This window comes from Bemisia tabaci, chromosome 5, assembly GCF_918797505.1.
Source record: "Bemisia tabaci chromosome 5, PGI_BMITA_v3".
Classification (NCBI taxonomy): domain Eukaryota; kingdom Metazoa; phylum Arthropoda; class Insecta; order Hemiptera; family Aleyrodidae; genus Bemisia; species Bemisia tabaci.
The window spans coordinates 28,836,625-28,863,281 of NC_092797.1; the positions used below are offsets into that span (position 1 = coordinate 28,836,625).

At 36.3% G+C, this 26,657-nt stretch overlaps 1 protein-coding gene across 3 annotated transcripts in view; it reads left to right on the forward strand.

Moving 5' to 3' along the window:
- Positions 1–26,657, forward strand: part of mle (dosage compensation regulator mle) — a 45,421-nt gene that overhangs the window by 5,477 nt on the left and 13,287 nt on the right. The window contains exons 3-16 of one of the 3 annotated variants that reach the window (XM_072300508.1): positions 937–1,081; positions 2,549–2,718; positions 3,394–3,621; positions 5,946–6,085; positions 12,002–12,048; positions 13,100–13,332; positions 14,282–14,437; positions 15,292–15,489; positions 19,060–19,273; positions 20,448–20,687; positions 22,152–22,369; positions 23,314–23,428; positions 24,591–24,887; positions 26,148–26,242. In XM_072300508.1, the coding sequence (XP_072156609.1) occupies positions 994–1,081; positions 2,549–2,718; positions 3,394–3,621; positions 5,946–6,085; positions 12,002–12,048; positions 13,100–13,332; positions 14,282–14,437; positions 15,292–15,489; positions 19,060–19,273; positions 20,448–20,687; positions 22,152–22,369; positions 23,314–23,428; positions 24,591–24,887; positions 26,148–26,242 (2,439 nt within the window). In that variant the 5' untranslated portion in view covers positions 937–993. Of the gene's footprint in view, positions 1–936; positions 1,082–2,548; positions 2,719–3,393; positions 3,622–5,945; positions 6,086–8,655; positions 8,702–12,001; positions 12,049–13,099; positions 13,333–14,281; positions 14,438–15,291; positions 15,490–19,059; positions 19,274–20,447; positions 20,688–22,151; positions 22,370–23,313; positions 23,429–24,590; positions 24,888–26,147; positions 26,243–26,657 lie in introns of those variants that run through there. The other 2 variants (XM_072300509.1, XM_019052710.2) reach the window with 2 other exon arrangements.

The following is a 26,657-nucleotide window of genomic DNA, read 5'->3' on the forward strand; positions in this document are numbered from 1 at the left end:
GGAAACTTTCAAGCGAGCTGTTTTATATGCTAGAAGTCTTTCAAGCACGTTAATTTTGTGAGAAGAAGCTCTTCAGCGCATTGTTTTATGTAGAGGCGCAATTATAGCAAAACAGCAAATCTCAGGGAAGGCAAATTATAAAGTGGGGAAGGCTAAGAACTTTCTGCACCCCTGCTTGCGTGAGCTAAAATTCAGTATAAAACTGAATTAATTCAAGACGTGAGTCACGTGGAATGCTTTACTAAACTCATTGAACTCCTCTGCCATTTTAATGCAACAACATGAAGTTGTACCAACCCATTCCCAATAAGCAGCTACAAATGTATCAACAATCTGTTTGCGTGGGGTGGCCTTGGGCTGTCAGAAATAATAATTCTATCAATCCATTCGCCCCATATGACGAGTGTACTCATTAGCGCGCGCCTGGGACGTATCTCAGTTGACGAGTTAACTCGCACCATCTGTCGGTGTTGCTACGCTTGAGATGCCATCTATTGGGAAAGCACATAATCACGACCAAAACAATCGTGTTGCAACACTGGTAGATGGCGCGAATTAACTTGTCAACCGAGATATATCCCAGGCACGCGCTGACGAGTATACTCGTCAAACGGGTTAATGGGGTCCCCATCGGTCATATTGATAAACCCATTAATTAATTGGGACTGAATTTAATGTGAATTTAGAAACTGGTTGAGGAGTCAGATTACAAAATGAAGACTTGCAGCTTCTTCCACTATACTGTGTTTTTTAATCAAGCTTTTTGCTGTGGCTAAGTGATATTAAGTTTTATCAATAGTTTGCAGCGTAAAAGAAAATGGTTAAATGACTCCCTCAATCTATTATTAAATTGCCTCAAAATATATTAATGTGCAAATTTCCCAATGCAAGTCAAGAAGTTAGGAACAGTTTAAAATTTTCTTTTTATTGTTACAGGCAGCAAGTTGTCATCTTGCTTGTGAACAAATAGGTGAACATTCCTCTGCTGCCACCATGTCATCATCCGCTTTTAAAAGTTTTTTGCACAGTTGGTGCATTAAACAGAACAAAGGAGATCCAAATTTTGATACTCGACAAACAGGTATGATGATATACAATTCATTATTTGTTCAGGTTCTTCAATATAATTTCTTGTTTTAGTGCTTGTGGAATAGCAAAGGACGTTTCTATTATGTCCAAGCCCATTTAACCATAAGTAGTGTGCCTGTTTACATGTGTTTTTGATGGTTAAACTTTCCCCTTTCCTCCGCATTCTCTCTGCCTGCAAATCATATTTTTCCATGTCTTTAAATTCTACTGGATCATTCCGTGCCAACTGGTGCCACTTAAAAAAATTGATCTTATCAGTATTTTGATGAAATTTGGCGTACTTAGTGTACGCGCTTAGCCAAGTAAAAATCCAAAATTTCAAATTTTTCCAACCTTGTGTTGGGCTCTCATTAGACACTGAAAGTTCGCAAAAGTTGGCTTTGTCGATTGAAGTTGCCACTGTTTAAATGTGAGACTCAAGAACAGTTCGATCAAGATCAACTGTTTTAGTGCCATCAGAGAGCTCAGAAAAGAACTAGACCACGTTTTAAAACCTTTGTGAAACACACAACAAAATGTTTTCATGATACTGAGTACCTAGCTCCTGGCGCTTTCTATTCTTGTCATAGAGTACATAGAGTCGTAATGTGATTGGAAGAGTTGGGACCATGTCCTAGGCGACGAGTTCAGAGGCCGGTGTGCGCCAAACCTCGGTCACTTTTTCAATTAATGTTCAGTCCAAAATGGCGGTGCGGAATGCGTGGTAATTCTTATCCTCTTTGTTTACATTGGATGGCCAGGTCCCTGTGTATCGTAAACAATCGATTAAGTATTAAAAAAGTGACTGGGAGCCGCACAGGAGTCATGGAATTCGGGACCTGGAAAATGCTTAAAAGTGGTCCCAGCTATCCCAATCACATTACGACTCTATGTACTGTATGGTTCTTGTCCGCCTTAGCCCATGGCCAGCCTTCTATTTAGCTGTTTCAATCTCACAGGAAAGTCCCAAGTTAGCCTCTACGAAGTGACCTCTTGTGATCTCATGGAAGAAATGGAACAGTCACCTGTCTGTCTGAGTGATTATTATTTTATGTTATTTATATAGCTTAGGGACACGCTACATGTCATTACCAACTTTTATAACTTACATGTGGAGCTATGTACGTCTTCGATGAAAGGAAAGAGTTAAAGATATAAAATGTGAAAACATGGAAACAAGCACTTTATTTTTTTAAGATTAGTTAGTTTTTTTCATTTACAAAATGACTTGACAAATATATAGTAACACCATCCTTGATTGCGAAGGCATAGCCTGTCTGTGGTGGAAGGTCCAATTACATAAATCCAACAGGGAAAGTTTTAAAAATTCCTACACAATGTAAAATATCACACTCCTCATAAAGAATAGCAATTAGGAAAAAAAAAAAATTTAAATAAGAATTGAAATTTTGTGAGTCTTTCAAGGTACAATTTTCATGCCGTTTAAGTGAATCTAACTTCATGTATGTCTATATTTCAGGACCAAAACATCGTTTAAGATTTTTGTGTGAAGTCAGGGTGGATGGATTTCCGTATGTTGGAGTTGGTAATTCCAGCAATAAAAAAGATGCCATGATGAACAGTGCAAAAGATTTTGTACAGTATCTTTTGCGTCAGAATCACATTTCTGCTGCTGATCTTCCAGCCGAGGTACATATATATTTCTCCCTGAACTTCTGCCTCTCTTCAATTTTGCTTATCATTTATCCCATTGCCATGTCATATAACTTAGCATTGCCCTTGTCAAGATCTGCTATTTAAATCAGGTAAAAAAATTGCCTTAAAAATTGATGCTTGTCCATGCCCCATTATTTCATGTTTAATCAATAACTATGCAATTTTGGAAGTTAATCTATCATGTCCTTGAAAGAGTTTCTGTGAAGAGTTGGCTCTGAAGAGAAACAGGTAAATTCTCAAAACCACAAGATCCTGTCTGAAAATTGACGAGGTAATGTAAAGTTTTATTCTAACTGAATCTTGACACCATTTATCAGTTACTTCCCGCAAGATATGGTGATGAAATAGCTGGAACAGACTCATGTATAGATTTTTTAGTGTTTCTCTCTCTTTCAAACTTATCAGTCCTCTTCCATTCTTCCTAATTTAAAAATTTTTTAGTTTCCAGAACCTCTCAGTTATGAATTTTTCTCCACTGCCTCTTCATTCTTGAGTATCAGTGAATGACCGGTTACGAATTACTAAAAAGTGCTTTAAAGGAGTCTGTAGCAAAAGAGAATCCCATAGAAAGGTTCTATTTCTCCTGAATTAATAACTCAGAACTCTTTTTTTCCTCACATAATTTCCCATGGCTTTCCTCATTCTCAGGCTGCTGCTGGTTTGCCTGGTGTCGGAGGTGGATCCTCAGATCATGGGAGCGGTTTTGGTAATAATGAAGGAGGAGGTGGTATGTCTCTCGGTCTCTCGTCTCGTCCTGTTTTCCAGCCTGGTTCTGGTCCTAGCAGCTTTGGAGAAGCCTATAGACCTGTGGCTCAAGAAGGGCGTGAATCAAGAACTTATTTTGATGTTATGGCTGATCAGAAGAAGGTTGAGGAGGTAATATTGGTTTTTTCTTTTCATCTTCCATCTTTTGAGTGAGGTGGAAAATAATATAATACCAAGATACACACTGTAACAGTTACTAGTCTGATTTAGTGACCACGTCACTCTTGCGATGTTCAACATATTAATTTTCGATGGTTTTGATGATTCCAAAACCAACAATAGGACATAACCGCAAGTCAAAAATTCTGTGCGGAGTCAAATGTGTTAGCTCATTTTAATGTTGTCATAAATTAATCATAAATCAATTGACGACTCATTAAACACAAGACATTGTTTTACAAAAAACACTTTAGTGCATTCTACCACCCTTGCATGAACAAGACAAGGTTATGCACCTTTTTGATGTTAGAATTATCGAACAGTATTATGCGACAAGTGATGCAGTCATCAAAGCAGTCTAGTAACATTTTGGCTCTAGACTTCCCTATATGGCCGAGCACTGTACTTTCACAATTATTGCACTCTGCTCTATGTGGATGAACAGTCGGAAAAAATCATTATTAACCTAAGTTGCAACTAGCAAAGAGATGTGTTCTCTGTCACTCCGAGCACAACTGAGTCATCCTCAAGATTTAAGCCAACTATGCGAGAATATCAGCACACCTAGGACAGCATATGATTTTATAAATGGGTCTGTTGCACCTATTTTTTTTAATTCATTTTCTAATAAAGTGCATCATTCTGAGCTTCATGAATTTTTCCCAGAATTTTTGGACCCCCCAAACACCCCAAAAAAGCACCCAAAAGTTCAAAAAATTTTGGCGGGAAAATTTAAAACTACAAATGACGGGAGAGTGAAGCCATTTTGTGACGTCACAACCAATACCCCACGTTTGTTTATTTTACAAATACATGGATTTCCCCATAAGGGATCGAGAGGAAAATTTTCAAAAGGAATTATCAGACTGTTAGAGGCCGTATTCATCAAATTTTCTTGCGATAATAGACTCTTTATACTCTCTAGTTGATAAAAACATCCCTGGTAACTTACAAATCGCATCAGATGATTTAATTATTTCCGATGCATCAAAGCATGTCACGAAAGTGAGGTTATGTTTACAATCTTATCTGGTATACATATAAGTCCTGTTTTCACGGTAAAACTCTCATATAATGTGGTTTTAGGTTCCTTATTCCTAGGAACTATCTGATGCAGCTTTCTGAATCTAATTCATTGAATATTGGATCATTAGATTCTACTTTTTTGCATGAAATGTGTCTTGCTCAGCTGCGCTAGCTGACTAGCTGAGAGATCAACGTACTCATTTGAACATATTTACTTGTTTAAATCTGTCCGCTCATAAGTAAATAAGTTGAAAATACCATCAATTTTACGTAAGGTAAGATTCTCTGCCAACCAAGCACCAGCTATGAACTGTTGGAGGTCCTTAATCACCCGTCCGGTTGAGGAGTTACTACCCCTCCGATTAGTCCAGTGCCTGTTTCGATGAATGTATGGTATTTTAATAATTACTTACAACTAATGATGCAAAGAGTATATACAAAAACTATATAGGTATGACATCGGGGGTAAATATTTAAGTCAATAGTTTCCATCATATTTTTAAAACTTCCAATGAAAGGTAGCTGTTGCAGTAAGCAGGACAGATCAGGAATACCTCACTCATACATCATTTGCACTGAAATACTGGGACAATAAGTAATCATTAAGAGTCAAATAATGAATACAAACTTGGTTTTACACAATATATCCGATACATGCGTTGATGTATTTGAGCAAACAGCATTGACTTGACCAGCAAAACCCCCTAAAGGGAGACATAACCACACTTTCGGGACTTCCTTACATGTATTAAACTTTAATATGATGCGATTTTAACATAGTCGTTGATAAATTTGTAAAGTAGAGGATGTGAAGAACTGATATCTGCAAGAAAATTTGGTGAAATAAGTTAAATATCGACCGAAATTCGTTTTAGAAAAACGACTTTGAATTCCTTATGGGGTAGCACAGGTGCGTCGAAACGGCGGGAAATAAGATTGCTGGTTGTGACGTAGACGACCAATGAGAGGCCTCCGTTGGAACTTTGAACTTTATTTAGCTTTTGCAGCTTTAATATCAAACTAAGAATGTTTTTAACCACACCAACCGTTTTCTCGTGAAAATTTACATCGGAATGACTCATAACACTCCAAATCCCTCCTGAGTGCAACAGACCCATTATGTATCACATTTTGTATGCTATTGCTAGAGTGTCTGATCATTTATAAGTTGTCATTATCGAGCAGTCTCTTAAGTTGTCTTTACTCAGAGCTCTTTCTTTGTTTTTTGATTTTTAATTTTCTGTCTTTAGGCTGAAGATCTGGATGTGAATGCTGGGATCCATGGAAACTGGACTATCGAAAATGCGAAGTCCAAGCTCCACATGTTCATGAATCAAAACAAGATTAAAAGTGACTACAAGTACTCAGTTGTTGGTGCTCCTCACAATTTGTAAGTCACCCTTGGCTTTTGAACTGGGAAAAAATTAAATTCACTGAATGACCCCTCCGAGATACTCGTTATTTTTTCTGTATCATTTTGCGGTAATATGCAAGAAAAAATTATAAATTACGCTAGCTCAAGTTTGAATGAAGGGAAACCATTCTTTTGAGCTTAAAAAACAACTAACACTTTATTGCAGATGATCTTGCCTTGAACAAGAACCAAAATTTTGAACGTATGCAAAAATTTAAAAAGTAGAACCTTGCCCCTTGAAACAAAAGGGTGTGCAAAATTAAATTTTCAGCAGTAAAATAGCAAGCTGCGCTGTACTGTTTTGCTGTACAGTTGGGGAGGAAGAGGAGGGCAACAAACAAAAAGTTGACCTACAATAATTTTCTCCAAAACAAGATTATCAGTCAAAGTCAGAAATTCCAAATATATGGACTTTTAGGGTTCGTGCAGCCATGAGAAGTCATTTAATATCTTTAGTTATTTCCTTCATTTTCACTGACATGAATGTACTCAACTTTCAAGAAAATTTGCAGCAGTATTCATTTTGGGTGGGCAACACAAAGAAAATTCTCCATTCTTTGTCTTTTCATCTCCATGAAAGGATCGCCTTTCCTACACCTTAAACTTATTAAATCGGGTGTTCGTGGGATTGCTCAAGCCACTTATCATGAAAGCTTTGCTTTTATAATAGTCGTCAAGTAAGACAACAATATAAGGGGAGAAAATTTCCAAATTTTTTTTGCAACATTTGTCCTCAAAAAACTGTTAAAAATTTGGGTATAGTCCCTGAAAGTCCTGAAATTTTCAATCGGCCAATTTTGAAAAACTACCAAAAAGTCTTTAAATTGTCTTCGTAACTCTTTGAATTTTACTTTGATTTGACTGCATGAACCCTGACTCTTTTTAGCATAGTATCTTTCCTTTTTCAATCAACTGAAAGAAGTGTCAAGCATGTGAAATTTGAATTTGACAACCAGCCTAAATGGGACATTTTTCCATGAGGGGAATGGAAAGTTAGGCTGTCAATCAAATATTCCAAATTGACGGAACAGTAGGCATTTGAAAATGTTTTCACCCTTTTTTGACACTATACCAATGTCAGAATGGCCTCTGAATGAGTCAGTCCCATGGGTCTTTTTTTCATCTTACACTCTGGAATTGGAAAGTTATTAGAATGAGTTATAGTTCCTCTTCCTCTGTTCCAACACTATCTCTATAACTGAATTAGAAAAAAATAAAATCCTTCCTTCATGAGTAATTATGGCTTGTGATGCCCTTAATTACCAAGAGGCTGTGTTTCTCAATGGATTCTGATCTGACAATGTATCTTAAACTCTTCAAGCCAAGAATACGCTGTCTAAATGTAAGTTGTAATTCTTGTACGATGATATTCACATCTGAGTAGAGACAAATTGTTTAACTTTAAAGACCATGTTATTGATCAAGTAGTTGATATAGTGAGAAAGTCCTCATAAGGCTGTAAAGTTTAAGATACTAAAGTGATTGAACAGCAGGCGCTAAATTTACTTCCAGTACAAGTGGCGTCCAGTACAAGATGATATTACTTAATTGCAAAAAATTTGCTTGCTCTTTTGCACTTAATATTTTGAAAGAGGACTGCATTTCAGATCTGCATGGCTCTCTCTGCAGCCCTTTGCTATGATCCTCTTTTACAAAACATGAAGCATAAGTGAATGTGGAAATTTTTTGTAATTTACTTAGTAGTTGTCACCAAGTCCTGGATGAATTATTTATTTTTTTTTATCTGTTCAATAAATTTTTTCTATCGCACATACATACCTCCTTTTGAAAAGAAGATTAGAACAAAAGTACATACTATCTTTCACTGTACCTACTTTCCTTTTCTAGAGTGTTTCCTTTTATAAGGAAATGAATTAAGACTCAAGGTAAAGGCCGAATATTTTTTTACGCTGTGAGAAATGAAATGTTTTCACAGAACAAGGCAGAATCACAAATCAGATTTAAATATTGAAGCAGCACAGGGCTAACAATAATGTTCACAATTTTTTTCATGTTTTTTAAATTACTTATGGCAAGTAAATTAAGAAGCATGAAAAAAAGAAGAAACCTTGTTTAGGTTTTACTTAAAAACTCTCTGTGATGCTCTGTCAAAATGCTTACCTCTCAAATTGTCGCACTTATTTACCCGTATCCTAAGAATCGCATCTCCTTGAATGATGGAAGTGTGAAAATGAAGAAATCCTATTTTGAAGAGCACTCACAGATGAATTAATTTTTTTCCACCACCCACACAAAATATTTTAGCATCAAGCATCGACAGAAATTTTTGAAGTGACAGAACAATAGTTTGCTCTCTGAAACTAGAAGAGATCTGATGATAATGGTATTCAGACATATCAGCACTGAAATGGGCATTTTTCCACAGTCATGGCCCGAAAGGGTAAGAAGTACACAATACAATTTCAGTTCTGTTGTTTTGAAAATGATGGATCCGTTTTGATGAATGATGCATTTTTAATTTTATATTAAGTCGGCTCTGTGTTGCTTCCATATTATTTACTAAGATTTGTGATTCTGTTTCTCAGCTTTGAAGTAATATTGCTGTGGGTCCTTAAACCTTTTTGGTCAGTGGTAAGTAGTTAATTATTATCATTTGATTCCTTCAAGAACCATTAAATTATTTTCTCTCCTTATATTTTGTTCAGCTGAAAATTAGTGTAGGAACCAAAAATAACTGGATCACCCTCATCCTGGCCGCTAGTTTTGCAGTAGTAACTTCTCCTTGTAAAATTTTTTATTTAACTACTGATAATGCATTTTAACATCTTGCATTGCATGAAACCAACTCAGAAAAATTGTATGACTGTTTTGCTAAAGCAAGTTTCGTTAAAGCGTCATTTTTCTAGGTAGTTCATTTTCTTTCATGAGGTTTTTAATGTGTTGCACGCGAGTTTCATGGATAACACCCCCGATTAGCAGGCAGCTGTGAAGTTTCAGTTTCTTGTTGATAAAATCCCACCTGAAATTGTAGAAATGATTACCAAAGCATGCTAAAATGAGACTTTGAAAGAATCTTAATTTTACAAGAGGCTGGTGCGACTCAAATGAGGTAAAATGTGCATTGACGATTTTGAAAGCCTGGTATGCATCTCCAGGACTGGATCTGAATAAAATATCAAAGATGTGTATTCGTCAATTTATAAACATCATTGTTGTGCTATTGAATAAATTTAACTTCTCATTTAATATTTATCAACACACCCTTTTAGACTTGCACATGAAGTGCATCCCTGAAAATTTGTTTCGTAAAATTTGTCTCGCTGTTTCTAAGGTTCGCAAGTGTTCCTTGCATCTCTCGCTGTTATGAAATGTTGTTGGATGAGTTTCATAATGATTCCTTTTTTCATAAATTATTTCATGAAAGGTGAATGTTCACTGGTAAGCAAACAAATTCAATACTTGATTCCGATCTAGTTGTTAAAGGATGACGTTTGCAACTGCCGAAAGTGTTGATGCATATTTTACTGCGGTTGATTTGCATCAGCTTCAGTGTTGTACTGTTTTAACTAGTTTTAACGGGCACCCCTACAGATCCTGCTGTGCAAGAGGATTCTCAGCCGCTCGGAATTTCTTTTAATTTGATTTTTTGGTTTAGGCTTCAAACTTTGAGCTTTTCCTCACCATTGAATCCCCTCTAATTTTTTTCTGATCCCCCCTCCCCCCTTTGACTGTTTTTAACTAATCGTCCGAGGGAGGATCTTTTTATTCTTCTTTTGCTTCAGTGGTATCAAAATTTGCCTTTTATTTGTCTCTTTTCGGATTTTGGGTCTTCATATCCTCTTGGGATCCTTAAAGGAATCTTAGTGGGAGGTTAGGGAGCTGTTTTGTTATCCATGCTACAAGACTACAGCAACGTTTATGAAATGTACAGAAGGAATGAATGCTCTTGAAAACAGCGAAGAAAAATACGACCTTGGTGATAAGTCATGAAATTTTTTTGATGAGATCCATGAATTGCAATTTGGTATAGTGCATCATCCGTAACCACAGTGAGTCACTTGAAACCCATTCAAAAAGAGAAGTCGGTACCATTGGACTAACTGCAAAGGGAAAAATTACCCAACTACTTTTAGGTCCTTTGCCATAGTTACAAAATCAGCTAGTATCCCAAATATTTCCTGCTCTTTTGATTTTTGAATGATGTTTTGTCCTGAAAAATCTCTCCAAGTTTAACAATCAAAAGTGCAAAACAATGAGATGCTTTGAGCCCTTTAATAACACAGTTTAGAAATTACAATACTTGAAAATAAAGAAGTCTTTTTAACTGGTAGAAAGTATTTGAAATACAACCAATTCATGTCAATCAAAATATCTTATGTCATACATTTTATTCTAGGCGCTAGGTCGAAAAAAATATAATGCTCGTTGAGAATACTATTTAATGAAATGAAATGTATTTGAAACATTATACTGTTCGCCCTCCTCTGTGTCATCCTTTTTTTCAAACTTTCTACATTTTGCCTCAATCACTGAGAATCAAGCAAATAGAGGTGTGCAACAAATTTATTCACTTGACATCCTACTAAGCAATTGTATTTGAGAAAATAGCCAATTCAAGTAATGCTTCAACGAATTTTTTAGCATTTTGGGTCGAATTTTCAAATCGCTAAAGTGCCAAACTTGATGTGAGTGACCTGGTGCGTCACACCTTTCATATTCCTTCGCCGGTCATGATGGATTTTCCTCTTAAATAGCACCTCTGGAGACAGTATACTTTAGAGGCCCTGCATTGCTATCTTTCTTACTGCGTATTTACTTCCGGAAATTAATGCTTAGATTCTCCCACTAATGACCGATGACCAAAGCGTAGAACAATTATTTTAGGAAATCCAACCTCAATTTGTTGAAACTCTCTGAGCAAAGTGTTCACCTCGACATCGATCGGTCACCATTTGGCGAATTTCATGTTCAACAAGTTACTAATCAATCATCATCAGGCGAAAAGCAGTGTTGATCCCAAACTTAACTTTTGCCTCACCTGATAACACTCCAAAATGTATCACCTCAAAGCGCACTTTATCAATTGCCTTTTTTTTATTCATAATATGTTGAGACTACGGTATTTTCCATGTTAGTGGTCAAATTCACTTTATTCTCAACTTTCACTGTAATGGGCCTGTTGCAAACTTTTGCTGGAGCAAAAATAAGAGTTGTTTCTTATAGATAATGCCTCAAAAATCACGATGAGCGCATCGGCAAAGTCTGAAATGCACTCATAACTTCACAATCTGCGTAAGAAATTTGCGTTTTTTTAAGCTTCCCGCTTCAAAAACGATACTACGGCACAGGTGAACATTTTGTAAGAGGAGTCGTTCCATCGTCGGCAATAATCATCATGGCCGACGCCAATCCGCCAAAACACGTGTGATGGGACGAGATAACACCTGAACTGGATTAGACCAGATAACAATCGGTGTGTTAACGTTCATATTTTCCACGCCCGAATTGATTGACCTTGAACTCTCCTCGAAGTACAAGCGGAACTGCGCGCAAGCGTCGGCCATGATGAATATCGACGACGATGGAGCGACTCCTCTAACAAAATGTTCGCCTGTGCCGTAGTATCGTTTTTTAAGCGGGAAGCTTAAAAGAACGCAAATTTCTTACGCAGATTGTGAAGTTATGAGTGCATTTCAGACTTTGCTGATGCGCTCATCATGATTTTTGAGGCATTATCTATAAGAAACAACTCTTATTTTTGCTCTAGCAAAAGTTTGCAACAGGCCCATTGCAGTTGTAACTTTCAGTCCTTTGAATCAGTCAATGTTGCCTTAAACCAAGCCATTAATGTTGAATCCTTTGCATGAGACAAAACAATGCAAGTATAGCTAGGTAGCGTATTAATGACATCTCTTCTGTCCTTTTTTACAGGAGTTTTTCTTGCGAGATGGCCATTTATGTGAGACAGCTTAATCGAAGTAAGTTTTATTCTAAGATTTTTCTATTATTTTCCTTCCATTACGGTAAAAAAAAAATAAACCCTAAAGTTCAGGTCATTTTTTTTCTTTTCTTTTCTTTTTTTCCAAAAGCTTCCTAGGGATTAGTTAAAAAACGTCCCGTTCTTCAGATCTGCAACAACTTTGCCAGTGCATCGCAGCTAATACACTCCATAAACTCATGGAAGAAAAACTGATAGGTCAGTGGGGATGAAAAGGACGAAGCAAAAGTTCTGAATGATGCATTGTATGAAAGCATGAAAATGCAAGACAAAGCAACCTGATCAGAATAACTGTAATCAGGGACTACTGTTGCTATATTAAGGAAGCATTGATAAGGGCGTGAGACGCTTTCCAAAACTGTTAAGGAAACCAAAATTGAATTCAATTTAAGGGAATGATGATTTTTGCCGCACATATTCCTACCAAAAAATTGTGATTTTAGGTATCCACAAGAGTTCCATTACCAGCTAGATATTTTCACTGTTTGTGAAATATCGGCGTTAAGCGCTCGGTCAACTCTGTCAATTTTTTACGGTATGCTGCCAAAAATGACTGAAAATGCTTCTAAAATATCAGGGTCAAGATTGTTCACCGCCATAATAAATTGATGATTTTATTTGAAGCGTCAGCAATAAGACTTCATTACAAACTAAAAAAGGAGAAACAATTTATGATATGGACAAATTTCTGTTATGACCATGCATTCCTAAATATCACCAAGTTTACTCAGTATTATATTTACCTAAGTCATCTAATTTGACGTTTTATGCACCAACCGGTTTTCTGCACCAAACCAAAAAGTGTGATTATCAACATGTTTAATCTGCCCCTTCACTTTAGATATTCAAGGAAATCTTAGGTCAAAATGTAGATAATCCAATTCATAGCATGTGTCCTCTGAAACGGAGCCCTTCTTTTTTAATTTTTGCATTGAGTTAGGAAAGTGCACTGTCCCAGTTACATTTTTATGCTCCTTTTTCATCTTCTCTGGCTATCATCTTTTCTAAATGTGTAAATAAATATGTTACAGCGATCACCGGCCGTGAAACTGGGTCTAACAAACAGACAGCTTCAAAGAATGTGGCATTATCAATTGTCCGCCAGTTGTATCACTTGGGAGTCATTGAAGCTTTCAGTGGCTCAATCAAACCTAAAACAGCAACTCAAATGACACCGTTTGAAGTCCGACTTGCCCCTGAACTTGAGCGAGAAGTTTTTGATGTTCTCGATGCTCTTGAAATCAAGCCCAATCCCATTAAGCGGGTAAACTACCACTATATGATCAATGTCTTATAATTGGAGTGAAATGGAATCAATCATTTAGAAATGAACCATCTACTTTCGAATGTTGCTAAGATTGTATTGTTTGTGTGCTGCTGTGTAGAGTAACATTTTGAACCATGATGCTTTACTGTATGTTATTTGATCTAGAGTACCTTTATAGACAGAGTATGGCCATTCGTATCTTTTTACTACAGGAAAACTGTGCCGCTTTTTGTTTGGTCAACGAGTTTTTAGGCTTCATGATGCTTTATCGGCCGTAAATGAACAAACAAGATGGCGTCTCTCCGCGACATTGATGGGAAGCTAAAATTTGACACAAATTTCAATTACACGGCAGTAACAATTTAAATTAGCATATCTACGAATAACACGTGAAAAACACATGAAAACCCTATTAAATTGCCCTTCGCCTTCATCACAGGAGGACGTAAGATGTGCATAACCTCAAACTTGCTTGCTGATAACAGCCATTTTGTTTGTTTATTTACGGCCGTAAGAACATCGTGTCAGCCTATTTTCATGCGACCAATGAAAAACCGGCACAGAAATGGCCGTACTCTGTCTATAAAGGTACTCCAATTTGATCTTCAGTGATGTGTGCATCAACTTGCTTTGTAAATCTTTTAATGAGGGAATTTTTTACGTCATAAGTTCTTATAAGTCTCAGTGAACTTGCTGCACAGTCCCCAGAAAAAACATCATATTTTTTGCTAGAAGTCTACTTTTTCCACTTACATCCTTGTAGATATATGATTCATTTTAATCTTTTCCATTCAAGTTTTTTATAATTTTAAGAAAGCCCAGTTCTGCTGAATAACATATTCTCCGGCGGTACCTTACTGCCAAGTAACATAGCTTGCAGCAGCACCGCACTGCTGTAAATGCAACTCCATCCTCATTAAAATAGAAATTTCATTTTGCTTTTCAGGAATCAAATGAACCTGTCTCCCTTGTCTCTGATTGTGTCCTCGAAGAATTTGTTGCAACCAAACCACAACCTGCAGGAGTTGTTTCATGGAGTCCTCCACAGCCAAACTGGAACCCATGGCTGGGTTGTAATATTGATGAAGGACCATTGGCACATGTAAGTTTCTTTTCCTCTTTACTGAAGGAAGTTTTCATGAAATAGTATTGCATGGTTTCTCATTGGGAAAAGAAACAAGGTATCATAGAAAGTTGGCTACACTTGTATCAGAAAACCAGATATTATCCAAGTCACTCAATTTTATTGGGTGACATTACTTTTCTTACATTTTTAAAATTCTTGTATCTATGTTTGATCTATAACTTTAAGCTGCATTTTCACTCTTTTAAAATTTCCTTAGCAAATTCTTGCCTGAATATCATGCAACAATTCTGAGCAGCATTCTTTATCCTGTGAACCTGAGTCGATACTTGCAAGCTAATTTTTATCAAATCTAAAAAAAATGAGTTTTTTACTGAAGGCTTTAACCAACATCATTCACATTGAAGCTAACCTATTTTATGCAGCAGTCAACACCTTTATGTACTTGAATTTAATATTTTTGTTTGAATTAAATTATTATGAATATGGGTTGTATTGAAAAAATTGAAGTTCAGGCTTTGGATCTTATCAGAATCAGATATTTCCTGTTCCTTGGATCTTAAAGTGTCAAGTCAAATCAAAATTCCTTCTCTGTAGCCTATATAATCGTAATTTAATCTGTGACAAGGCAATCCTAAGCAGCCCCTGCTAAGGCAACAAATTTGCCAAGTTAGTATCATTTTCTCAGTTTAAAATGTATAATTTCTATACTCAGGATATTATGACTCCTTGTTGAGACAAACATGAATGATGTTCTCAGGAACTTCTTATCTAGTGCTTTTTGTAGAGATCATAAGTCTTCACCAATACTCGTTTCACTATTTAATACACTTTGTCTTTCATTTGCCCTTTTTCTTTTACTTTCTCCGCAGGCCTCAATGGATCAGATCAGTGAAGATCTGTCAGTGGCATTGAAAGATAAAATGCAAAATGATCAAAACTTACAACGCATGTTGGAATCAAGAAGCAAATTGCCAATTCACAATTTCAGAACTAAATTGATGGATGCAATCAATGATAATCCTGTCGTCATCATTCAAGGAAACACTGGTTGTGGAAAAACCACTCAAGTAAGCTTTAACATACGTAAGAGGGGATAATAAGGTTTCCGGTCGCCTGGAAAACCGAAAATGCCAATGAGTTTGCAGCAATGGAAAAATGTAAGGTGTGGGAAGAGTATATGTCGCAGGCAATTAGTCAAATCAGGCATTTAGTCAAATGCCTAGGCAAATAGTCAAATTTTACCGAAAACCCACTTTGGCTATTTGCCTAGGCAGTTGATAAAGTGCCTAGGCATTTGATAAAGAGCCTAGGCATTTGACTAAATGCCGTATGGCCTTTAGGCAAATAGTCAAATTAGCAATTAATACGAACAATTTACTCACCGAAGTCATTTGTTGGAGCAACTAAGCTGATGGTGGCATCTTGAGGAGCATTTGACGTTGTTCTTGAAGCACAGACAACGTCGAGTACCACATTGTTTTTTGCTTGGCTTACAGGAACACTTCATAACACCTTGGCCGCCAAACATAGAGCCGGCTGCAACCGCCTCACGGATCGATATGAATTTTTCTCGCGGAATTTGTGAAAAGTCGAAATCAACACAGTCGATTCGTCGAAGGTCAGGTCTGGCGCACCAATTTTTTATGATTCCACCCATAGTTCTGACTTGGTAAACTCCGTTACGAATATCTGTTACGAAACCTTGTACATTCTGATGATCAAGAGGCCCTCTATCGACTTTTGGGACGGCTAAAATAACTTTGTCTTCTATTTGTAAATCATCAAACAGTTTTTTACTTGATTCTGCCATGCCAGCTGCTGCATCTTTTTGCCTTTCATGAGTTTCAGAACGTGTCTGACGAATTACTATTTCATTCTGGCATAAGTTACAAAGAAAGGTAGGGGATGTTTGCCCGTCTTCGAGGGTAGTTTGCCCACATTGTGCATGGCAGACATTAGGACATGTCGAACACTGTTCAGTTTTACCACCTGTCTGACAGTTACAGCAAGGGACATCATTTATGTCATCTTCCAATCTAGCAGCTTTTTCTACAGGTGCATCCGATGGTTCCGGCTCATTTGAATCCCTAGAGCGTTTTCTTTCTTCATTCCCTTTGTTCTGCAAGTTTTCCAAATCTTCTTCAGTCGTTAATTCAGCAAGAATGGAGGATGGTATATTGGTGCTTCCAAGACCCATTTTCGGTTCCGAACCAAACAGAGCCGTGTACGGTGATCGGTTCAAAATGCGATGGAAGGATATGTTTTTTTGCCATTGTACAAAATTAAGTCCCATTGACCATTGCTTGGTCTTATTGTCAGTCATCCAGGCCCTCAACATATTTTCAATATCTTGATTACTCCTCTCCACGGAGCCTTGCGTTTGAGGGTGCCTGGGACGTCCATGCACAATTTTGCATTCCGGTCATAAATGGGCTACTTCTGTGATAATTTCGGCTACAAACTCTCGTCCGTTGTCACTCTGGAGAATATGAGGCGCCCCTTTGTCTAAGAAAATCTTCAATAGTTCTAGAGCAACTTCTGCTGCTCTTTTCGTCGTCAGCGGCCTTAAAGCGCAAAATTTGGTTGCGTGGTCTTGGTAGTTTAACACCCACTTATAACATCCGTCAGGTGTACTTTGAAGGTCAACCAAGTCTACTTGTCCTCGCACATTAAAATCAGCAGATAGTATAGGTTTAACAACAACACCTTTGTGCGGTAACACCTTTTTTCCGTTACAAGTGGTACATGAGCGTAAAAATAATAAAATTGCTGACCTGGGGATGTTACACCTATCCTTCATCGCGTGTTCAATTTTGTCTCTACCACCATGACCAGTTTGTTTGTGGTACTCATTTATCTTGTCAAAAAAATTTTCGTAAGGAACCACGTATACGACAGTTTCGTTCTCATGTTTTGGTTTCAATATGACACATTGTTATCCTCCTACTTGTAAAAGATCATATTTTCGCAGGAGGTAATATTGATTCTGAGTTTTCTTACTTCCACTTGCTTTCGCTTCAGTTAAATTTTGAATAACCTCGTCAACATCTTTCTGATACCATGGCTTCTTCTTATTCTTTCCAAAATAATAGTTATCCAGCTCCTTGTAAAAAACCTCGCGGTGTTTCTCACAGTCCTCCATATCTTAAACTGAAATATCCGGCGATACTCCGACACTCAACTAAAGTTACTTTAAAACAAAACTAAAAATTCGCACAGCCACTTAAAAGTTTAAAACGTTTCGGACTCCGTCACTCAACTAAAATTATTATAAAACAACACTAAAAATTCGCACTTAAAAATAAACGAGTTAAAAATTTAAAACGTAGCAACCGGCGAATAACGGTCCAGATACGAGCGCGCGATGAGGACTGACTGGAAATCAAAACAAACCAAATATTTCATTGCTCATACGGATCATCCACAGTTATCAGTCACACAGTCACTGCCACAGGTGATAAGTCGCGTCCGCAAAAACACAGTTGACAAATGGATGCTCACTCCGCTCAGCCCCGGTCAGAATACTCTCTGGCCCCGGTCCGTTCATTTGACTATGTGCCTGATCACCTCTCGGCATTTTGTCAAATGCTCAGGCATTTAATAAAATGCCTAGGCATTTAATCAAGCGCCTAGGCATTTAGTCAAATGCCTAGGCAAATAGTAAACTTCGTTAGTTTCTTACATTTCTTGACTATTTGCCTAGGCATTTGACTAAATGCTTGATTTGACTAATTGCCTGCGACATATATAAGAAGAAAGATGAGGAATTTCGTGAATAAAGTGTTGGCTTGGCAAATTTAGCAAGTGTAAGGTGAATGAGTGTAAACAACTACTAAGCATCTTTTTCCGCAAAATCCTTTTTTGAATCTCTAAAAGCTGACATTTTTGGACAATTTAAAATTTGGAGCTCTCTCCAAGCTCAAGTATTGACTTTTGACAAAAGCTTTGTGTCCATTCTTTCGCTTGTGAAATTTTACAGAGAATCATGAGTTTTGATCATAACGACTAATCTTTGCATAAGTTCACTAGAGAAGGAATGGGTTTGAATAACGCATCGCCCACAAAAATGCCCGAATGTGAACTAAAAATTAATTGTAGTCTAAAAAAGTTGAGATTCCCTGTTCTGCAATCCATCAAATTTTTGAACACACCACTGAATCATGTTATTTTCTGTTCCTCCCCCCCCCCCCTCCTGCCCAAAAAAAAAGAATTAAATATATAATCCTATAAATTAAGGAAATTTAAAAAAAAAAGAAAAACTTGAGAAAGAGGATTAGAGTCCACACCAAGTAAGTTTACGCACCTCTATACTGCAACACAAGATCGTATGATATCACCTTCACATGTAAAGTAAATGGATCTTCTGTCGCTTTCTAAAAGTGGATAAACTTATTTGGCTTAAACTCTAAAAATTTAGTATTGAGTCGTTAATAGAGTATCAATTTGATTTTTGTTAGAAAAATTTAGAATAAACCATGTCTTTATACTAATGTGGATCATACTATGATAGGAGATGAGAAAAATGTTGAAGATGCTCCTAACTAATTTACTTACCATTTACAGAATTGTTTAACAGACTAAAGTATCATTTATTCAGTAATTTAATCATTGATTAATAGGAAGGAATTTTGTTCTAGGTCTGTCAGTTCATTCTAGACGATTACATTCTGTCCGGTCAAGGCGCCTATTGTAATATTGTGGTTACTCAACCGCGTCGTATTTCCGCCATTTCTGTCGCAGATAGAGTGGCAAATGAAAGGGGAGAAGAGCTTGGAGTCAGCTCTGGTTACAGCGTCAGATTTGAGTCTTGCTTGCCTCGTCCATATGGAGGTGTCATGTTTTGCACTGTTGGTACGTCAAATATAAATTCTAACTCCCTTAATTTTTAATTTGGATGAAATCTCATCACTCAATAGCTGCTAAAGTCCTAAAAGCTACCTATCAACATTTTTATTCAACTATCTTGGTTTTTCAATCTGATCTCAAACATTCAGACAGCGTAATGTTAAGGAGATGTTAACATATTTAGAAATTTTATTGCCTTATGACTTTCGTCAACCGATTTCTTTTAAGGATTTTCCAAAATCTCGATGAGCGCATCAAGAAAGTCTAAAATACACTTTTAACTTCACAATCTGTGCAAAAGATATGCATTTTTTTAAACTTCCTGCTTTGTAAACGACACTACCTCACAGGTGAGCATTTTGTAAGAGGAGTCGTTCCATCCAACCCTTGCACACTAGGATGCTACACAATATTCACATGGCTAACGTTCCTACATGCAAATCGTCAGGTAACTCCGTGGTCTTTATCAAAGCAAGGATAGTAAAAATATAAATACTCTGGTTGATTAAATCCTTCCTTGTCACGTGTGTTTTGGCAGGATGGTTAAGGCCATGTTGAATATTGCGTAGGATCTCGGTGCATAAGGGTTGGAAGAAATGACTCCTTTTACGAAATGTTCACCTGTGCCGTAGTATTGTTTTTGAAATGAGAAGCTATAAAAAACGCATATTTCTTATACTGATTGTGAAGTTAAGAGTGTACTTCAGACTTTTCCACTGAGCTCATCGTAATTTTTGTGCCATTTTCTATGAGAAACCACTCTTCTTTTTGCTCTGCCTGAAGTTTCCAACAGGCCCATTATGGAAAAATTGAATGCTTCTTCATTACCTGAAGCTCAACTCGTAAAAGTGAACTATTTTTGCCAATATTCTAAGTTAGAGAAAAAACAAATAATTGAAAAGAAAGCAAAAGCAGTTTAAAAACTTTATTCCTCCCAAACCGGAAAATTACATTCTGGAAATTGCAATTATGAGAACTTCTCCCTTTGTTCAGTTCAGGAGGTGCTCAGACTTCAAATTTTTGGTTCTGTGTTATGCGGTTAAGATCATCTGTTTTTATAATGTCTATGTTTACATTTCAATAGTTCGAACAAAACTTTTGCTACTTGCAAAAGAGGCATTTACCGAATTTTATGGCTAAGAATGAATCCTTGAATTTTCTCACTTGTTTGTCTTTTCAGGAGTGCTCTTACGGAAACTGGAAGGTGGTCTTCGAGGAGTATCACACGTTATCATCGATGAAATCCATGAAAGAGATGTCAACTCAGACTTCATATTAGTCATCCTAAGAGATATGATCCATACCTATCCTGACATGCGTGTTATTCTTATGTCTGCAACAATTGATACAACACTTTTCAGTGACTACTTCAACAACTGTCCTGTTATTGAAGTTCCCGGCAGAACCTTCCCAGTCAAAGGTATATTTCCTGTTTCTAGAAGAAAGAAATCAGTCTTAGGAATGTTAATTTTCTTCATCACACTGCCTTCCAATTAATCATCTAAGCATTTTTCCCCCCATCTGAAGCGGAGTTTCAAATTTTTTCAGTTGTATTTTTCTAGCTAAATCCTTTGTTAGCTTTTTTAACTATACCGTACACCTTGTTCAGGGAAGCAGTCTAATTTCAGGAAGAAATAAACATCTCATCTACCAGTCATAACAAAATTAAAATACAGTGTACCGGTTAAAAGCTGACCGGTAGTTTTCAAACATTATCGGTTTTATGCTATTACCTCTATTATTTTAGTACAACTGATTTTGTTTTTCACCTCCGAAAGAAAAAATAAATAGGTGAATGCTTGCAGAAAATTTTCTGGAGATTGAAATGTCCAGTGAATATACTTGATCCAAAGTAAATGACCAGTCATCCTGTGAAGTAGCTGAGAGTGTATGTTTTCTTGCAACGAATCTATGAAGAAGAAAAAGCACTTACCCCAATACGATCGTACCAAAAATAAAAAAAAGGAAGAAAGGAGAGAGGGGAAAAAAATAAATCACAAAAATATCCAAAATATATAATAATTAATCAACAAAATAACCACAAACAAGGGAATGCCAAGGAATTTTTAATGCTTCTCTGAGGCAGTCCTGTAAACTAAGCTAAGGTAAATGCTTGTAATCAATGCTGCATTGTCATCTATTTATATTGATCTTTCAGTGTGTGTAATCATTAATTGCCCTCAACACTGGCAGTGAGAGTTCTTTCTAGAATGCAATTCTGGCTCAATTCCAATAACCTTTGTTTCTCTCTCTACTCAGTCCTTTTTAAACAGTCGGTGCGTTCAAAAGTAGCTAACCCATGGATTCCAACCTTGAAAGCAACAAAAAATAATTTCTGAAGTGCAAAAGTGCCAGTTTTTCTTTCAGACCTTTGCATTTTCCTGTCAACTTTTTATTCCAACTTATCATTTTGCCCGATTGGTTTCATTGTATTACTCTGCTCCTTAACATCCATGACTCCATTCTTAAATTGCATGTTTGAACTTACCATGGCCCCCCTGCTGCCGATTCCCCTCTCTCGAATACATGAGAGGATTAATATCATGAGTTTATTAATTTTTCCACTTATTCCGGACTCTCAATTGATGAGGAAGTTGAGTCTAGTAGTAAAATTTTAGTGCTCTAATGCATTCAAAATATTCTCTAACTAGTTTAGTGTGTGAGGTTAAAAACATTTAAACAGAGTGTTGGTGATTTTGCCAATGTGCGTTACTTTTCAGTATAAAACTGATATTCTCATCAAAAACATTGACAAGTTTTTAGGGAAGTTTTTGCCTCCAATACGTTTTTTACTTTGTTCAGTTTTAAATTTTGCCTGTAATTATTATGATTGATGAAAGGCAGATTCTATGACAACAAATGACATTTATCTTGTATTTTTCAGAATTTTGGCTGGAAGATTGTGTAGAGGAATTAAAATTTGTGCCTCCGCCAGACACAAGAAAGAATAAAAATAAGAAAAAAGACAAAGATGATGAAACTGCTCCTGCTGACCCAGAAGATGAGAAGCTAAATAAACTTGTTTCTAATGAGTATTCGGTAGAAACTCAGCGATCAATTGCCAAAATGAGTGAGCGGGAGTTCAGCTTTGAGCTGATTGAGGTACCTTTTTAGGCATTCTGTAATATTAAGTTTTCATGAGTGGTTGTTTAGAACAAGGAGTTGCGGATAAAACTGTCTTCCAATATTTATGTAATCAACCGTATTGAGTCACATTGCGGCATGACTAAGAATGAGTTTGACTTGTATGGGAACTCATATTGAGCATTCACCCCATGTCCCTACAAGTCCGCTCTCACCAAATAAAATTTAACTTGGGTCATTGAAATTTTTTTTAGGAGTCAAGAAGTATCTACGTCAGACTAGTGCTTTAAGTTTTACTCTACCTCTGTAAGAAAAAAAGAATCTCCAAACTCAGTTCTAATGGGTATGTTACAAAATTCAGCCGAAGCAAAAACTTGAGTTCTCTTTGAGAAAAGGGCTCCAATCTTTTATGAGCTCATCGGTGAAGTTTAAATTGTATTCTTCACTTCGCTTTTATTTCACCAAAGTTTAGTTCTTTGTGCATTTTTAAGCTTCCTGCCTTAAAAAGTTTATTGGGGGTAAAAATGTAAATTGACACAGTCAATATGGTTTGATAATTCTACGTGAAACTCAAAATATTGCTGTCACATGACACAGTTCGTTAAATAAATACAAGCAACGCAAGCACTCCTTGTTATTAGAGGCAACTTGGAAAGCAGGATTATAAAGATGTTGTATAAAAGGCATTTGTTTCATCATTTGTTCATGATTGAGAAACTGTGTCACATGATCGCAAATTGACTTTTGCACTATTGTGAAACTTGGGTGACTAATCTGTATCAAAGTATGTCTCTGTCGTAGTTTACTATTTGAAGAGGAACCTCAAAATGATTTTTTATCTATCCTTCTTGAGAGACATCTCATATTTTTGCTCTGGCCAAAGATTGCAACAGACCAATCTTTCAAGATGTAAATGAGTTCAGATTTTGTGAATGACTCTTTTCATTTCCATTCTCTTACAGGCATTGCTGAAGTACATTAAAAATATGAATATCGATGGAGCAGTTTTGGTATTTATGCCTGGTTGGAATGTTATCTTTGCTTTGATGAGACATTTACTTCAACATCCTCTTTTTGGTGAGTAACCATCAATTGTGTTCTATACTCAAGCTGTGCTCAGTACGTACCTCTAAGCAGGTTTAAATCAAATCAATCCTATCAAATTTATGCCTCAGCCTATTGTTGAATATTGCTTCAATTTATTTTAATCTTTTCGAAAAGTTTCTACTTGTAACCTTTTTTCAACTCAACTAAAGAAGGAGCTTACTCAAAACTGATGTTCACAACGTGTTATAATACAAAAATATACTGTAAAACCTTGGTATTTGTCTCTCGTTCACTGAGAGTATTTCTCCATTTTTTTTTATTTTTTTTTTTCATTTAGCTTGCTCTGTCTATCAGCTTCTGGCTGTATGCTTGGCTTCTGTGCAAATTTAAATATCTTACAGTGTTTAATTCTTTCTACTTTATATTTTTTTTTTAAAGCTCATGTTTATTTATGCTGGATGCTGCCTCTGACATGATCCATGTTTTTATGGCACTACTTCCTAATTGTTCAGAATATTATTTTTCTGTGAAAATCTTAAGGATAGACGAAGTTTGTGCCTGAAAAGAAGAGCACTGTCTACCTGTAGATTACTTTGATGTTTTGAGCCAATGTAAATTTACAACTTGAGGGGCTTGCACCGAAATTGTACTTCTGGGTCTTCTGCTTATGATCAATTATCCATTCGGTACAGGACCTGCAGGGTGATTATTGACGACAAGATAAGGCATAGCCCTATCTTTATCTTGTAATAAATTGCATTTCGATGTCTTATCAGGCTACTTCAATTTTCCATTAATCGGCCTACTCTGTCTGATATTGCCGCCGTCACTCTCTAGAAATTTTTGGATCTTACTGTTATTTGTTAACCTGAGTTTTACAGCTTTCAGTAAAGATTTGTATTTTTTGTGTTTATTCTATTTATTTATTTATTTATTTCAAATTTCAACAGGACAAGTCCCAAGTACATAAAAAATAATAACAAAGGCAGCAATATATGCAACAAAATGGGCTAAAAAGAACATGCTTAGTAACAAACCAAAATCTGTTCTTTCACTAGTGACTTAAAATTAGAAGAAAGAAAGAAAGGAGAAGAAGAAGAAAGATATTAACTATATTACTGCATATATTACATATGTTACCAACGTACAATGCAGGATGCTCAAAAAATCTAATAGATATTTTGTTTTACAGTCAATATTGACAAGGGATTACCTTTTGACTATCCTAATTACATCGCCCGGAATCTTGAAGCGAGATACTTTAACCTTTTTCCATGGGTTCCAAGACCTCTGGAACTTGAAATAAAGTCTGCTCTCTCCCAGTTTTCTTTTGTCGACCATTTTAAAACACGAATATACCAGATATCTTCAGCTTTAGCTCAGATTGAGCTGTCTCACTTCACAATAAAAAAAGGTTTAGATGTATTTAATACTGATCTGATGAGTGCTACTCAACAAATGTACAAGTTAATTGTACCAAAGATTGATGGTATGGGCAATCTGTTGTTTAAGATTTGATTTAAAGTTTGTTATTATGAGTGCGGCTTATTTATTTTTGGCATATGTATGCATAAAACTTTTATCTGTACGTGTTCCTCCTTATCACCCATAAATGTGTGTATGTATGTTTTCATGAACACACTTTATTCTCTCCTCAGACAAACATCTGTGCTCAACCTCTTAAATTCAAATCTTAATTTTGTTATCTCTCACAGTGAATGTTTAAATTTGCGTTTGGGGTGATAGCAGTAGTTGCACTAAAATTGTATACATGAATGAATGACAGTGCAAATAAATTACTGTGACCTGAAATGGCCCTTTTTTTAGCTCATCTATGTAACACACAGTAACACAATAAACTAAACACAGATAAAGCTTTGTTCAGAGAAATTTATCCAGTAGTCAGGAAAAAATCATGGAATGAAAAAAAAAAAAAATTGTTCACAGACCCTGTTTGAAGTTCGTATCTCCTCAGGTTGTTGCGATCTACATACCTTGGGTTTTGGAGTCATATAACAAGGATATGTTTTGCCCTTTTTCCCTCTCTGCGTATGGTTTTCTGAACAGTTTGGTCAATTCTCTCAAGCACTCTAAAACCCCAAAGTTTTCCTCTGAAACAATTTTTATCCGTTCTATTTTATCCTTTGTGTTAACCCTTGGAACTTAAAAGCTTGAAAATAATACCCTCTTTTTACCATTACTAACTCATGTAGTCAGATTAGAAAGTAGTAATCTTTTGTGTAAATATTCCCCAGTATCTCCCATCTTGAGGCCTGTCTCTGAGTAATTTTTAATTCAGTACTACATCCTTAAGCACGGTTTCTAACAAGTACCATTGCTTAATTAATAGTGGCTGGAAGTAACAAATATTGTTTGTTGGCCCTGTCAGGAAAAGAGAAAATGTGTCCGTACCTGCTTTCTATCACCATGAAAAATAACAACACAAGGAGCATTTGACAAGTAAAAGAATTCATTTGATGCAATAAATAATAATGAGAAACTCAACTTTTTCCTATTTTGCTTTTCCTCGAGAGGTTCGGCCTGTTCGTAAGATTTCAGCAAGGCATGAGTTAGCACCTCTGCTAATTTTTATAGTGATTCTATTTTTTTCCATCATTTTGAGAAGTCATTGGTAGTTCTGTTTTTTTCCAGAGAACTAATTGTAAAATAGAGACTGAATCGTGTTATTAAAATGGATCTTAAGTAGAGAAAATGCAGTGTTACTTAGCTTTGTATGTCTTTGATTCAGGTGGGCAGCAGTATCGCGTTTTACCTTTGCATTCTCAGCTTCCAAGAGAAGATCAGCGGCGTGTATTTGAACCTGTCCCTCCCAATGTCACTAAGGTTAGAAATTATTCATATTATTGCTGCTTGCACAGAAAATAGGGATTTAGAATTTTTCAAAAAGTCTAGTGAATTTCTTAGATGAGGTTTAACTTCTTTGCTGAATGGATCCTAACGGTCTTCTTATTTTAGATTTCTTTACTTACAATCTCTCATATTTTTACTTGAAGAGATTGATTATAGTTCAGAATGTTGGCAATATTTCCAGCATTTCAAAATTTCATACACATGCTGCATCAAGATTTTTCAGTGAACAAAACGGAAGGAAAAGTGCTGCTTAAATGAAATTGTGGTCACTATCTAAGAAGCTTCTCTACTGGAATTGTTGATAGATCTCGTCTCTGGTAAATTGACACTTGTCTAACTTTGACTGACATGAGCATTCGACCAATGATGATGATTCCTATGTTACTGT